The sequence below is a fragment of the Siphateles boraxobius genome, unplaced genomic scaffold (genome assembly GCF_051911475.1).
Source record: "Siphateles boraxobius isolate OS27281-9 unplaced genomic scaffold, OSU_SipBor_1 120, whole genome shotgun sequence".
Lineage (NCBI taxonomy): Eukaryota > Metazoa > Chordata > Actinopteri > Cypriniformes > Leuciscidae > Siphateles > Siphateles boraxobius.
This window is the reverse complement of record NW_027508723.1, coordinates 1622501-1639541: the sequence shown is the minus strand read 5'-3', so window position 1 is coordinate 1639541 and position 17041 is coordinate 1622501. Positions and strand designations below refer to the sequence as shown.

Here is a 17041-nt window from a genome sequence, read left to right as displayed (position 1 = left end):
AGATCTTTGGCTTCTGATTGATAGTTTAGGCTTTTTTAGCCAGTAGTTTTTAACCCCTTAACTGTAAACCCCCTTTTTCAGACGTGAAACATACAAGTTTGACCCATGCTTTTTTGCTTAAAGGTGAAGACCCAACAATATGCATGTTTTGTAAGATTCCCCTAACTGTTAAACATATTTTATTAGATTGTCCACAAGTATAATGCTTTTTTTATGAAGGACTTGTTTAGGTAGATTATGCCTGAAAAGGTTTTGGATTTTTTTATCATATGTTAATTTAAAATTGTATTTATATGATATTTGTATTTTTGTAATTGAATTTTTGCCATGAAAATATCCTTGGATGCTGACATGGCACTAAATAAAACACTCTGAATCTGAATCAGACGTGAAAATACACCATCCAAACTTAAATAGTTGTAATTCAAGAATGCTTTTGGAATATAGACGTATGTTTGATCTAGTTTCAAAGAAGACACTCAGCAGATTATTAAAGCAGATAAAAAAATTAAAGTATGAAAAAGTTGTGGAAGTTTAAATTTATTGTAAATTTAAAAAATTTACCGTACTAAATATTTGTTATTTTATTTAAAAAAAAATGTGCAAAATATGTTTTACTATAAAATCAAAGCCATATGTCTAATCTAAGTTGTGTTCCAAATTTGAGGTTAATATCACAAAAACGGAAGTTCACAAGGAAATTTTGTTTAGGCGTAATACTAAGCAGACATTAGATGATAAATGTGTCTTTGGCTTCTAAATGATCAACATGTTCAAAACTTTGCTGATTAACCTGTTGCACACAATCCACTACACGCCTTCTGTCGTCTGATTGATAGTTTAGGCTTTTTTAGCAAGTCGTTTAATAACCACTTAACTGTCCCTTTTTGAGAATAGGCGTGAAATAAACTTGTAATTCAATATAGACCTAAGTTTGGTCGTGTTTCAAAATAGACACTCAGCAGATTATTGCTGAAGTGAAAGCAATCAAATGCACTGTACTAAATATTTTTTATTTTATATATTTTACAAAATACGTTTTACTCTAAAATTACTTTAAAATCAAAGCCATATGTCTAACCAAGTTGTGTTCAAAATTTGAAGTTGAAATTACAAAAATTTAAGTTCACATGAGATTTTGTTTAGGCGTAATACCAAAAATAGCCACCGGGTGACGCACACATTCCATTGAATTTTTTTAATTGCATTCTCGCATTAATGCATATCACAAAATATGGAACTTGAGACTCAGACCTTTCTGACAATGTCTTTTTGGTTTGGAAAAGGTTCTGATTATAAAGTAGTTCAAAATAAATTTTGTAATATGAAACCTGACACCGCCCAATATGGGATGAGCACGCAAAAAGAATTTAGAGTACCATTTCTATGGTAATGCAACGTCCAATTCTAAAACCGCTTTCACAGGATGAATTACGAGTTCCTAAGCTTTCGAATCATACCTAATTTATGATAATTACTAAAATATGCTCTATGAAAAAAAGGCGATTAAAAAAGAGGGGCTAAACATCACATTAAAAAGTTAAGCAGGATGTGTACGACTTTTCATGTGGTGCTGGATGACCTCTGACCTTTGCTCAGTGTTGAACAGGGCAAAGATGTGTTTGCTGGACATGAAGCCCTTCTCCACATCTCTGAGCTTCAGATTGTCCACCTGCAGCATGTACTTCTTCTCTTTCTCCTGCAGGGGGCGGAACAGAGTTTACTGACATTAATGAAACCTGAAACACTGATGCTGCGTCTCAATCCGCCTACTTATTCTACGCCCTGAAAGTATGTACTCTTTTTGTGAAGAAAAAGTGCATACTTTTAAGTATGTAGCAGAAAGCTTTGGGACAACTATCACGTAATACGATTGCATCTTTAACGGTTGCTCTCTTCGTCTCATCCTGACACAGTAAACTGGCCTGTCAATCATCTTGTCACATTTCATTTCCCATCGTATCGGAGAGAAATGCAGAATCACGTTGATCTGCAGTCGCGGGTCATTCATACAGAGACTCTCCTCATATTCATGCATAACGATGCTTTTAAAAGTTAATGGCCAAATGGATCTTTACAAAAGTCCATTGTTATTGCAGATGAAATATAACCTGATAATAATAAATAAATATTTTTATATCAGGATAAACTTTGATTAGTCACTCAAACCTTTATCTAAACCTCTCACGCATATCTGCCATAATTTGTAGTTTTTAACACTTTACTCGTGTTTGTAGTTCCTCCTCCAAAGCGCAGTGGGTTGTGGGTAATATCAGCCGTTATAGTGAGCACGGATCCACACTTCGAAAATCCACCGGAAATAGTAGATAATCCGGGGACTTCATTTTATCCCTTAAAACTCATCTTTGATCAGCATAATGACATATTTAAAAGTTTTTTCCTTGAAGAAAAATTCTGCATGGCTTAAAATATCTTGAATGTAACTCGACACCCTTGCCTCATTTAGTATACGCAGCTCTATGAATATGCAAATGAGCCCCTCCTGATTGGTTACAAGGTAGTTTGTGATGTCAGAAACAACAGCGATTTTAAACCGTGTTTTAAACCGGCTGTCTTTGATTCACTGCAGTTTTAAGCAGAAAATACTCAGCAATGCTGTCGACTTATGATTTAAAACAAACCATGTGTAAATTCATATTAAAAACATCACATAGACATATAAAAACATTAAAAGCTGGATTTTCACCACAGGGGGACTTTAAGGCTACATTTTAAATATCCGGATGATGCACTTACTTAAACGAAAAGACAAAGTGTGTAATGTTGGACACTTCATGCACTCGACTGTTGCAGATTTAATTACGTAGCAAAAGGGGAGGAGCCTGAGTCTGCAATGTTGAATGACGAAAAGAAATACGTTATAAAATTCATACACTACACGTGTATAAGTGTAAAGTACGTCATTTAAGACACAACATTAGTGTGGGAGGGTTGTACAGATCATTAACATGAGTGATAATAACAGTGATGAGTGACTATAGTAACAAAGAAAGAGTGCAGAGGGAAAAAACAGCCCCCAGTGTGAGAGTGTGTGTGAGAACTGTGTGTGTGTGTGTGTGTGTATATATATATATATATGAGTGATGTTCAGTCTCCGCCACACACGGCTGGAACTGATTAGAGTCGACAGACCTAAAATAACCCGTCAGGGCGGGCGAGCGGTCGAGTCTGGTCCACCACAGCGTCATTAAAGACATCTCTGAGTTTGATTGCGGACGTTGGCAAACCTGAGCGCAGTTTGAGATCTTTTCTGAAACTCTATTTGGGGTTTTTCGTCAGTTTCAGGGGTTTTCCGAGTGTGTTCGCTGCTCGTCATCACATATAAAACACAGTCGCCATGGTGCAGTAGGGATGACGTCATCTATGAAGCCATAGCAACCGTCTTCTCCACACCCACACACACAAACACACGTTTACTTAGCTATCTAAATGGGGACTCTCCATAGGCGTAATGGTTTTTATACTGTACAAACAGTTTATTCTGTCCCCTTACACTAACCCAACCCCTAAACCTACCCATCTCATGCAGACACACACACACACACACACACACACACACACACACACACACACACACACACACACACACACACACACACACACACACACACACACACACACACACACACTAAACCTACCAATCACACAAAACTTTCTGCATTTTTACATTTTTAGAAAACCTTTAATTACTTTATTTTTATATGAGATTTACAAATGAGGACGTCCCTAAAGGGAGGTTTTTGGAGACTGTCAGGTTTTGGACACTAAATTTGTCCCCAAAATATAGTTGAGTAGGGACACACACACACACACACACACACAGTTTCTGACTGGGGAGCAGTTGCTCAGTGAGACACACTTTTCCTTTTCCTCAGCCAGATTTTGGAAAAAGAGTCTTGAGGAAAAAGGAAACGATAGAAAGATCATGACTGCGCTCTTAAAGAAACAGTGCTCGTCATCACATACAAAGTCATTGTTTCTTACCCTCGTTTTAATGTTGTTTATATGTTAATATGCTTTCAGACAAACCATGTGTAAATTCATAAGTCGACAGCATTGCTGAGTATTTTCTCCTTAAAACTGCAGTGAACCAAAGACAGTCTCAAAAAGACTGACATTGTGTTTCTGACGTCACAAAATACCTTGTAACCAATCAGATCAACGTGTGATCGTCAACGAGTGGATCTCTGAGTGAGTGAGTGGAGGCGGGGCTCAGTTGCATATTCATAGAGCCGTGTATACTAAATAAGGCAAGGGTGTCGAGTTACATTCAATCTATTTTAAGACATGATGATTTTTTTTCTTCTGTGAAACACAAAAAGCAGAACATTCAATCTGATCTTATTTGCACAATGAAAGCAGTGACCAGGGGCTGTCGAGCTCTAAAGCACAGATGATGAGCACTATATTTACATTTGACAGCTTTGTACAGAAAACATAAATATCATCTTTTGTGTTCCACAGAAAAATGAAAGTCATATAGGTTTGAAACTTTATTTTTAAAGCAAAATTTCACCCAATTCTGTAATTTTCTCAGCCTAGTAAATTATGACAGAATGATCATTTTTGTGTTACTTTCAAAATAAAAGAACAATTAAAACAGAATCCAGGAACCAAAACACACATAATGAAACATTTAAGAACCTATATAATCTTGTGAATCTTTCAAAACCTATCAAAAACTAATTTTTACTAAGAACAAAAAAATAAGAATTTAAAATCAAGTCAATATTAAAGATACTTTTTTTGTTGTTTAGATTTTGCATTATATTTATGAGAATTAAACAGATATCCAACTTAACACTCAATTATATGATGTAATGTATATTATTTAAATTAAGCATTTACTTATTATGGTAGTATTTTCTCTGGTGAAGTCATTTTCGAAATTATTGCAAATATTTAAAAAACTACATATAAAAAATGAATTCTCTAACCTATAAATGCTATTATGTAAGGAATAATTGACTCCGGGCCGTTGAATTATTAGAAAAGTAATGCACACCCGGGGTGGTAATGCGGTCACGACGGGAAGCGGAGTGGCCGTTACATCTCGGGTGTGCATTATTTTTCTAACAATTCAACGGCCCGGAGTCAATTGTTACGCTTATACTACAGTTACCACACCTCGAAACATTGTTCAGATGATGTGATTATAGACGTTTGTCAAGTTTTTGTCATTAAAACGCTGGGACTAATTTCTTACGCATCTAATCCCATGCCTCCGTTGCTAATTCCAAAACGTCATTTTAGAGTTAGTAACGGAGGTTTGAGCCACTGACGGCAGACTAATGCAGTTATTAGTGTAGTTATTAGAGAGACAGAGTGTGGCGAACAGGACGGCCGAGGAACGTGAGAGAACGGCGCGAGGCCGGTGGTGCGAGTGTTAATGAGCAACACCTGTGAAGCACACCGGTCTCGCATCTCTCACGGAGGAGCGGAAGCATAAAGGAGGAGCGACGACGTTGATGATCGAGAGAGGAACAGGCCTGTATTTTAGTTGAGTTTTGTTTTTTGTGTTTGTGTTTTATTTTAGCCAGCAGTCGTCCGCGAGGGGCTGCTGGCGGTATTTTAGTTTGGTTTGTTTTATTTTAATAAAGTTTATTTGAATGTTCGCCGGTTCCCCGCCTCCTTCTTCCCTGAACATTGCTACACAGAGGTTGCAATAATGAGACCGAAAACGAATTTCGAACAAATTTATTTATTAATATTAAACTGCACGTTTCCATTGATGGTGAAGTCAGACATCGAAAATGGCAGATCAACATTGGGCTGCATGTTAGCAGAGGTTTTTTTTCCCCTGGTGATCCTTGGCTTGATTTTCGTTTGTACTTTTGTTTCCTGAGAGGATCAAGCTCAATGTCTTTCTTTCTTTAGCGGAAGGTGCCCAGTAGCTCCTCAGGCTTGTTTCACACTTGTGCCCTGTGACAGACATGATCTGTCTGCTCTCCAGCCCTGCCTCTGACAGCATTTGAACTGCAGTGCTTCTTAATGAAAGGTTGGTGTATCTTTTGGATAAGCCGACTGCCCCACTGATACGCGGAAGCATGTTCCCAAGATAGTTTACACCCATCGGTTCGTGGGAATACCAGCAATCTCTCCCATCAAGCTCCTCCTGTGGGACTTTCAGTGGATGAAGGTAGAAGGATGTGGCATTAGGTGGGCATTTGGCGATGTACTTTCTGAAACTTTTAACAGGGCAAAGGGGGTCCCCTGTATTGGCAAACATGAATCCTCGGTAGCAGTCTTTGTTGGGATCGGTCGGCTTTTTTTGTTTCTGCATTATAAGATAAGCAAATATATTCATCATCATTTTCGTCTTTTTTAATGACGAACGAATGCTTTCTTAATTCCCGATTTCCTTCACGCCCCCTCCTTGCCAGGTTCAGCTGAATATCAAACCAGACTTTGCGAACCAGCCCGGCTGCTGTGTCTGGTGACAGATACATAGAGTTGCGAATGCGCTCTATTTCAGCGGTCAAAATGGGAGGATGATGAGAACTGGAGTCTTTCCCAGCCTTGCGAAACTTTTTCAGGACGGCCTTGAATACGTCGTTGGATGATTTGAATTCTGTCTGTCCTATGATATTGTATTTGGATATATAGCGGTTCAGTCCAGCTCGTAGGGAGAGAAACCTTGACACTGAATACTCTGCGCCAGATGCGTTTCGGACAGTGGCATAGAAAGCCCGCAGCTGGGTATTTAAAGAGTCTGCCCCGTCTCTCTCTAGTTTGTCCACAGTATTTTTTGGCTTAAGCCAGTCGTTAAACACATTGACAGCCCAAGCTGTTGTTTTTTTGGTGTTTTCTTCATGTTTTTCGCCCTCGAGTCGGTCTAGCTGTTCTTCGCTGATTGTTTTATGTCTTTCGTTGTTGCCGGCTGCCTTTGATGTCCTCTTCCGTTTATTTGTTTTTTCATCTGAGCTATCCAATACTGCGGTCGCCCAGTTGTTAAAATGTTTATGTTCACCATAAAATATTAAAATTTACTTCCGGAAAATCAAAATAGTCTGTCATTTTTTTTCCTCTTGAAGTTGAAGCGGATTTGTCGTTGTCACTTCTTGTTATGAATTGTATCCTTTTTTCCGTTATTACATGGTGATATGGAACTGTAATGCGGTCAAGACCTGCCTGGAACTACTTTAGCCGTGCGTTTCCCTGAAAATAATTGCACACCTTAGAACGTTCTCAACCAATCAGAATCAAGCATTCAACAGCCCTGTAGTATAAGTGATATTAAATGATTTGAAGTGTTTCCTCATTTTCTTTTATCATGTCAAGCATTAGAGCTCAAAGTGCAAAAAGCAAACACAATAAAAGTAAATATGAATAAAACACAATTAAGACCATTTTAATGGTCCTAAAATTCGATTTTCAATACACCTTTTTTGTGACTGAGGACTTTACAGACTCTATCTGTAAAGTTCACCCATACAGCTCAACTCAAAAAACCTTTAAAGTAAAAAAAAATAAAAGTATGAGTATCAAGAGTATCTGCTATATATCTGCCCTGGGGATCCAAACAGACCCAGACAACAGAGATGAAAAAATTAGCAGCATTCTTCATATCACAACACTGTGTGTGTGTGTGTGTGTGTGTGTGTGTCTGTGTGTGTCTGTGTGTGTGTGTGTGTGCGCGTGTGTCTGTGTGTGTGTGTGCGCGTGTGTGTGTTTAAAGAAAAAACCCCACAGAGAGTCATATATACAGAGCAACAGACCACAGCGCTGCGACTAAACATAACCTAACGTTACACACACACACACACACACACACACACACACACACACACACACACACACACACACACACACGGATGGAAGTCATCAGCGGGTGAGAAGTCAGACATCAGTGTATATCAGTCGTGACCTCTGACCTCCCCAGCTCCCAAAACACACACACACACACACACACACTGAATGATTCTCCATATGTTCTTGTAAAGTCTCGATGGCTCTCAGTTTTCTTAAGACATTTTTTGACTCTGACCCAAGAACTCTGGATAATCACTTTCCAGCCACACTCAGATGTCCCTCCTTCATCGTATCGTATCTACTTTATACAATTAGAGATGTTCCTTCATATGGCCAGCCAACCACACACACTCAACTGGGAATATTTTCCATTGTTTTGTTTTTGGTGTGACTAATACCCGCGCAATTATAAGAGCGGAGGAAGTTCTGACTCTGTTCATAAACACACTTCCCTCGGTAATACAAACAAACACACTTTTAAGACATGTGCATGTTTACACACGTCCATGTTCATGCGTTCGCGTCAGAACGGACATATAGAGCCATAACGCTATTATATATGTAGAACTGAACCAAAAACGTATTATTTATGAACCAAACCAAAAACCTATTTTATATATGAAGCGGTGTGAGTGTGTGTATGTGTGTGTGTGACTGGGTTTGCATCAAAGAGTCGTGGAGAAGCATCTGGGAGCAATAATGCCGCTCTAACCCTTCATTACCAGAACGACTGCGCCTTGAGCTCAAGCCAATGGCAATTTTCAAAATGCATGGTTTTCCCCCTCTTTTCTGTCTTTAATTCACAAAAGGAAAAAAGGAAAGCGTCATTCTGCTAAGAACGATCCTCGTTCAGCTCTTGGTTTTGGAGAAGCTGCTTTGAAATGTAAAGATGCTAAACTACTCCACAAAATGATCTGAAACTTCTCTGAGGCTTTTTAGTTAAGCTCTCGGATATCATTTAGTGTTTACAATCAGAGCAGACGAATTTCACTGAATTTGTCGAATTTTTATGAATAAATATAAAGCAGGTCAGTACACTTAAATCAAATCGTGATATAGGCTAGTGTCTGTGAAATATTAAATCACTAAAAGACTAAATATGAATCCTGTGTGTGTCTGTGTGAATGAATGGCGCAGAAACCCAAGTCTTCATGGCAACCCGTCAAAATAAAAGTTCGGTTTAACTTGAGGAAATTGTGACAGAAATATATTATTGTTGTAAAATAGAATTTAGCTACATCGCACAATAGCACTAACAATAGTAATTATTATTAAAACAATTTAAGGAATAATCAAGATTTTTCTTTCATGTTTTACTTTTAACAGTAAAGCTCTGCTGTGCTGCACTTTGTTTGACAAAGTTTAATTTCATATGATTAAAAGATAAATTAAATTAGTTAAAATGTGTATGCTTCTCATTTGATTGCCAGAAAAATTAAAATACAGAACATATCATTTCTGAATAAAAAAAACATTTAATATTTTTTTACTTAATAAATAGTTTTTATTCATTTAATATATTAGACATGCTTTTCAATCATTACAATTTAATTAAGCCATTAAAATGGAATCTAGAAAATTTTAAACAGAATTTGATCAAAATAAAACTGAATTTGAGAAAAAAAATATTTATATAATATAATTTATAATATATATATATATAATGTATTTAATTTATATATATAATATTTATATAATTTATTTCAAAGGGCCCTAAACATGTATTGTTTGTTAAACCTTTAATAAATTATTAAATCGTAAAAAAAAAAAAAAAGTTTAATGATTTCAATCAATAAGACTTGCTTACTAAAAAAAATGAACTATTAAAATAGTCACACAAAAAAAGGAATCCCGAAAAAAAACAAAAACTGGAATTTGCAACGAAATCAAACGGAATTTGGGGAAAATGAAACGGATTACGCCCTAGGATCTGTGACTGACTAAAATAGCCTTGTCAAGAACAAAAAAAGACTGAAAGCTGATATTTGTTATTTAAATATTTTGCCATTCAAAGAAGCACATGAATAGGGTTAACATACTCAAGCCATCCAAACAAACTGATGTAATAAAATATTCAAAACTGTCCGACTGTCTGTGCAACTGAATGCAAAGTAAATACAGTGATGTAGCGCTTGGAAAAGCTCCTATGAAAATACTGACACGCTACAAAGAGAAAAAAGAGATTTTCCCCCCAGCATTGTAAAGCCTTTTGCTGAGCTAATGTGATTAGAAAGAAAAAATCCGTGTATGATTTAAGCAGAAGGAAAGAAAGAGAAGGTCTGGTTTGAATTGATCGTCCCAAACCCTCTGAACACACAGTAATGTCTACAGCGGCGACGGCTCAGGCATGTTAAACACATTAACCCCTCGTGTCCTGCTTTACAGCCGCACACAAGCACGACGTCGACCCCCCCCCCCCATCGCCAAGGTCAAACACTGACTACACATGCACTTCTGCATCACTTTTATCTGTGAGGCATGAAGCAAACTTTGCATAATGCACAGACTTGCATAGAATATTTTCCAGGACGCTTGCATCAAACGGCTCTCTTGAAGTCGGTTTCACTGACTTGGTTACATTTGTGCGTGCTTTTATCGCATTCAAGGTAAACATTTCATCAGTTCATGAAAGAGTGTGTTTGGGTTCGCAGACGGAAATAAAACTGAGCCAAAATGAACTGAACATACTGAACTCTATCATTGGCTCCCTCATTAAGAACATAAATGTTCCCGACAGCCCGGGGAAGTTTAATGGAGTCGCAAACAGAGGCTTTTTCTGCTACTTCACAGTCGAAACAACATTTAGGTTTACAACATTTCCATTCTCTCATGCTTAATATATTAATATAATAATACAGCGTTTCCCACAGGATTTTGTGAGTGTATGTAGGGGGAGGGATCACTTTAACAGTGTTACTGAGAGCTGTATTAGACTTGCACTGGATACGGTTTTATGCATTTGCTAAATTCACAAACCAGATTTCAAATAAAATTTTTGTTTTTGTAGATAGAAAAAGGGTCAAACTTAAGCCTATAGTGCATGTAATAATATACACTGATAACACATTAATCAATTTACATGAGAAAAATTAGTTTAGTGAAGTTGTTTACAGATTTTAACTTGAAAAATCAATTTGCATGAGAAAAAACTGAAAAATGTTTATTTCATTTATTGATTTAATCATACAAATTTTACATCTGCTACTTTGGTTTAATTTCAATTAAATAAAAAAATTGGTTTGAGAATTATACAGTTAAAATATTTTTAAAAAAATGAACAATTAAATTAATGCTGTTTATTTAATTTATCATTCAATTAATTAATCATATGCATATTCACGGTTAAATTTTACATTTAAATTTGTTAATTTTATTTTTGTGAATTATCCAGTTAATGTTTTTAAAAAAATAAAAAATGTAACTATTTTATTTATTATTAATTGCACATCTAAATGTGTTAAATTTGTTAAATGTTTTTGTTTTTTTCCAGTTAAAATATGCAAACGTCCTTAAAACAAGACAAAAATATCCACAAAGAATGTTTTTATTTTTTGCAGTGCAACATTCAGCTGAGCCGGCTCCTCGCTCGGGTCCGAGAGGAGAAACCGTAGCTAAAGCAAACACAGTCGCCACCCAGAGCTCCTCCCGTCACACACACACACACACACACCACATCACTGCACACCACAAGAACGGGTGGAGATTAAATAGAGGGGGGAAAAAAGAGTCTGAAACGACCTGATTTTTACATTAAAAAAAGCATAGCTAGGTGGTTTTTATACTGTACTTCATCATGTCTGGAGCACAAACGCTGAAAACACACATGTGGAACTTTAATGCTCAGTATTAGAGGTGTAGTTTATCATGTTTATAGAGTACACTGGCGTTTAAAAGTTTTTGATCGGTAAGATTTTTAATGTTTTTAAAAGAAGTCTCTTCTGCTCAACAAGGCTGCATTTATTAGATTTAAAAAAATAAATATAAAAAAATAAAGCTTTGGTGAGCAGAAGAGACTTCTTTTTAAAAACATTAAAAATCTTACCGATCAGAAACTTTTAAACGGCAGTGGAACTAGTAAGATTATCATAAGGTTTACACTATTTCCATTCTCACACTTCAGAATAATCACTTTAACAATGTTAACTGAAGACTGGAAACGGTTTGGTAGTTTTTCAGACTCGTGATGGAGCGTCTTTATGTGGGTCGATCTCTGTTGCCTCCCACATCAAATCTGGTCCTGATTTTGACTCCGTTGCCCAACGTTTAAGTGTGTGTGTGTGTGTGTGTGTGTGTGGGAGAATGGGGGGGTCGTCCAGCATAAAGGCCTCTTTATTCACGGCGGACAGGGAAAGGAAATCGGCTTCAGAAGGAAAAACACAGTCCCGCACATCTGGAGTTATTACAGGCCCACCGTCATGCCAAGAAACTCCGACATTCCTGCAGCGCTACAAAGCCACGCAACTCTCTCACACACACTCACACTCACTCAGACATACTCTCACACACACTCACACATTCTCTCACACACACTCACACTCACTCAGACATACTCTCACACACACTCACACATTCTCTCACACACACTCACACTCACTCAGACATACTCTCACACACACTCACACATTCTCTCACACACACTCACACTCACTCAGACATACTCTCACACACACTCACACATTCTCTCACACACACTCACACTCACTCAGACATACTCACACACACACACACACACACACACACACACACACACACACACACACTCAGACATACACACACACACACACACACACACACACACACACACTCACTCAGACATACTCACACACACACTCACACACACACACACTCACTCACACAGACACACTCACACATTCTCTCACACACACTCACACTCACTCAGACATACTCACACACACACACACACACACACACACACACACACACACACACACTCAGACATACACACACACACACACACTCACTCAGACACACACACACACACACACACACACACACACACACACACACAGACACACACACTCAGACATACTCACACACACACACTCACACACACACACACACACACACACACACACACACACACACAGACACACACACTCAGACATACTCACACACACACACACTCACACACACACACACTCACACAGACATACTCACACACACACACACACACACACACACACACACACACACACACTCACTCAGACATACTCACACACACACACTCACTCACACACACACTCACAGACGCACACTCACTCAGACATATACACACTCACTCACACATTCATTCACTCACACACACACTCACAGACACACACTCACTCACACACACACTCCCATCACACACTCACTCACACACTTTCACTCTCACACACACACACACATACTCACACATCACTCACACTCACACATACTCACACACACACACTCTCACACATACTCACACACACACATGCGCATTTTCCACCCGAAATGATTCCCGCTAGAAAGAATTAAAAGAATTTACAGGGACATCATTTTAATTTAAGAATTTACCATGACATAAATACTAATCATGGACCAGTGGCGTGCACACACACACACACTTTTAAAGTATATTTTATCTTTATCTTACACACACATACACTCTCAGACACACACACACACATACACTCACTCAGACATGCGCATTTTCCACCCGAAACGATCCCGCTATACCCCCCAATCCCCCTCCCCGAAAATGACACAACACATGCGGCAAATTAATGCGCTTCACTTCCTGTTGACCTTTGACCATCAACTTCCTGCTGCCACCCTAAAAAAAGCAGGACAGAAACCCAGACGAGGGAAGCGTAGTTAAGCCCCGCCTCTTTCTCCTCTCTGCTCCTTCACTCGCTCACTGGTGAAGTCAGTTACCAGTCGTGTGCCACGTCAAGCCTGCGAGTCCACGCATCGAGACGCCTCTCAAACGCCGGCTGGAGGATACTGAATGTGTTCGGGAACACGCTCGGAAAACCACGGGGAAAAAACATTCAGAGTCTCACTACATCTGTAGAAATATTGGGAAAACTGACACTCAGGAGGACAAACACCTGGGGGATGAGGTGCAGTATATTCAGTCATACGCAGAGTTTTGATGATGTTTTCAGTTTAGAGGTCATTAATATTTCCAGCTGGTCTGTTGTTAATTGTACAGCAAAACTTAAAAGAGAACGGTTAAGATCATCAGATGTGATGAAGATTATTCCAGAGGCCAGTGAGGACACAAGAGTGTGTGTGGTTTATCAAAGTCAGATTACAAAATGAATCACTAAATAACCAGAAATCTATATAAAACTGATGGATAGATAGATAAAATGTATTGATCTAATCAAATTAATATATATATATATAGCCATATATTTTTATTTGATCATTCAAAATTAATTACTAAATAACCAGAAATGGTTTTAATGACCAGAAACGTCATTCGTATGTATCAAAGAAGTACATTTTGATGTTAATTAGATCCATAGATGAAATATTTAAAACAGAAAACACCAGATTTGGTAATTTGTCTGAATTTGAGGGGGAAAAAAATATTTTATAGGGCCCTAAACATGTAATGTTTGTTAAACTTTTAATAAATTGTTGTTAAATCGTATAAGTTTCATGATTTCAGTTAATTAGACATGTTTACTAAAATTTAATTTAACTATTAAAATAAAGTCCAAAAAAAAAAAAAAATGGAATTTGGAACAAAATAAAATGGAATTTGGGGAAAAAATAAAACTGATTACATAAGGCAGAATAAATCATTTTACAATCCTCACTAAATCCACTACGTGCAGCAGAGTTTTAGGGAATTTCTGAGTGAAACCTGAAACCGCAGGGAACGCATCATCACTTTCCCCGGAAAACGGGAAGCATCCAATCAGAACGCATCATCATCATCGTGTGTGTCTCACCTCCATATTCTGCCTGTTTCAGACTCCATCATCATCATCATCATCATCAGACGCGCACTAACCAGCGACGTCAGCGAGTGAGTCACGAGACGCCCGTCACGCCTGCCCAGTGTTCAGACTACCTGTTCAGGTAGTAGTGTTTGTACAGTAGTCTGCACATTGGTTAGGCTGGACGGGGAAGCTCAAGACGGATGAAGAATCTTCATCATCATCATCATGATAAACAGAGGTTCAGTAGAAATAATGTCCAGCATGTGTTCATGTCAATGATGTAATCAAGGAATAAAGTATACGTGTGCAAAGTGTGAAGAGTGTGGTTTTATCTTAACTTATTACATCGCTGTCTGTGTTTCTCCAGACTCAGGTGAGTCAATAGCATATAGAGCTATAAAATGAATTTGATTAGAAATGAGTATCACTGACTTAAAAATTGAGACATTGTCGAGAAACTCGTCTAATGATAATATTCCTCAGAGGAACCTTTAGGAGAAACAACTGGGATTTAAAAGCGATTCTTTTTCAAATCTGTATCTGGTTCAATAAGATAATTATTTAATAATAGTGACTCAGAATCATCGTGACAAACAGAGGTTTATAAACGACAGTAGAAATAATGATCTGTTCAGCATGTGTTCATGTCAATGATGTAATCTGTGAATAAAGTTTACGTGTGCAAAGTGTCGTTTTATCTTAAAGGTGCAGTGTGTGATTTCTAGCGGCATCTAGTGGCGAAGTTGTGAATTGCACCCAACAGAAGTTACGGTGACTGACAGACAGGAAGTGATGTCGTCGTCTGAGACGGCAGAGAGTAGCCCGTTTAACAATGAGGTTTCTTTACAAAGATAAATTAAGAAATTAAGTTTACTTAATTATTCAGTAAACGATATGTTATTGCAAATATTATTGTTACTTGTTCATGATTGTGTTTTATTCGCTGACTTTAGCTAGCATCTTTGCACGCAGAACAACATAGAGATGAAACGCGTTTGACCCTTTAGGGCCACCGTAGAAACATGTCTGTGCATTTTAATACAGTATTGTATATGATATTGCATTTCTGTTAACAGATCTTGCTAAATATTACCCAATGCACCTCTAACTAATTACATCACTGTGTCTCAGATGTTTCTCCTACACTTCCAGACTCAAGTAAGTCAATAGTATAGAGCTATAAAATTAATTTAATTAGAAATGTTTTGAGGATCCATGGCTTTTGACTACAGACTTTGGCAAACATTTGAGACATTTTCGAGATCTGAAACTCGTCTAATGATGATATTCCTCAGAGGTTTAGCAGAAACAACTGGGATTTGAAAGCGATCATTTTCCTCTTGTATTTCATCTGCATGTGTTTAAACATCGAGTCGAGAACCGAAGATAAAACGGCTTCTCAATGAGTCTCGTATGAAGATCTTTCACACGCTTGCAAACATCCAGACAAATGAAAACCAGACGAGTGTGTTTCCAATTAAGACTTTTCCTGGATCACAGAGTTTCCTGATTCGATGCCTTTACTTCTGCTTACACACACACACACACACACACACACACACACACACACACACACACATACACACACACACACACACACACACACACACACACACACACACACACACACACACACACACACACACACACACACACACACACACACACTCTCTCTCTCTCTTTCTCTTTCTCTCTCACACACACACTCTCTCTCTCTCTTTCTCTTTCTCTCTCACACACACACTCACTCTCTCTCTTTCTCTCTCTCTCTCTCACACACACACACACACACACACTCTCTCTCTTTCTCTCACTCACACACACACACACGCACACACACACACACACACACACTAACCCGACCCCTAAACCTACCCATCTCACACACACACACTATCTCGACCCCTACACCTACCCATCACACACACACACACGCTCACTATCTCGACCCCTACACCTACCCATCACACACACACACACACACTAACCTGACCACTAAACCTACCCATCACACACACACACTAACCTGACCCCTACACCTACCCATCACACACACACACTAACCTGACCCCTAAACCTACCCATCACACACACACACACTAACCTGACCCCTAAACCTACCCATCACACACACACACACACTAACCTGACCCCTAAACCTACCCATCACACACACACACACACTAACCTGACCCCTAAACCTACCCATCACACACACACACACACTAACCTGACCCCTAAACCTACCCATCCCACACACACTAACCTGACCCCTAAACCTACCCATCACACACACACACACACACACACACACACACACACACACA

At 38.3% G+C, this 17041-nt stretch overlaps 1 protein-coding gene and 1 long non-coding RNA gene across 6 annotated transcripts in view; one reads left to right on the top strand and one right to left on the bottom strand.

Annotated features, from left to right (window-relative positions):
* Positions 1-17041, bottom strand: part of dnm1a (dynamin 1a) — a 123423-nt gene that overhangs the window by 30600 nt on the left and 75782 nt on the right. For all 5 annotated transcript variants that reach the window (XR_013200998.1, XR_013200997.1, XM_077222498.1 and 2 more), the window contains one exon: positions 1590-1699. Coding sequence is in view for 3 of the 5 variants with exons in the window: in XM_077222498.1 (XP_077078613.1) it covers positions 1590-1699 (110 nt within the window). In the remaining 2 variants the exon portion in view is untranslated. The remainder of the gene's footprint in view (positions 1-1589; positions 1700-17041) is intronic.
* Positions 1-17041, top strand: part of LOC143732427 (uncharacterized) — a 91281-nt gene that overhangs the window by 27732 nt on the left and 46508 nt on the right. The window lies entirely within an intron of this gene.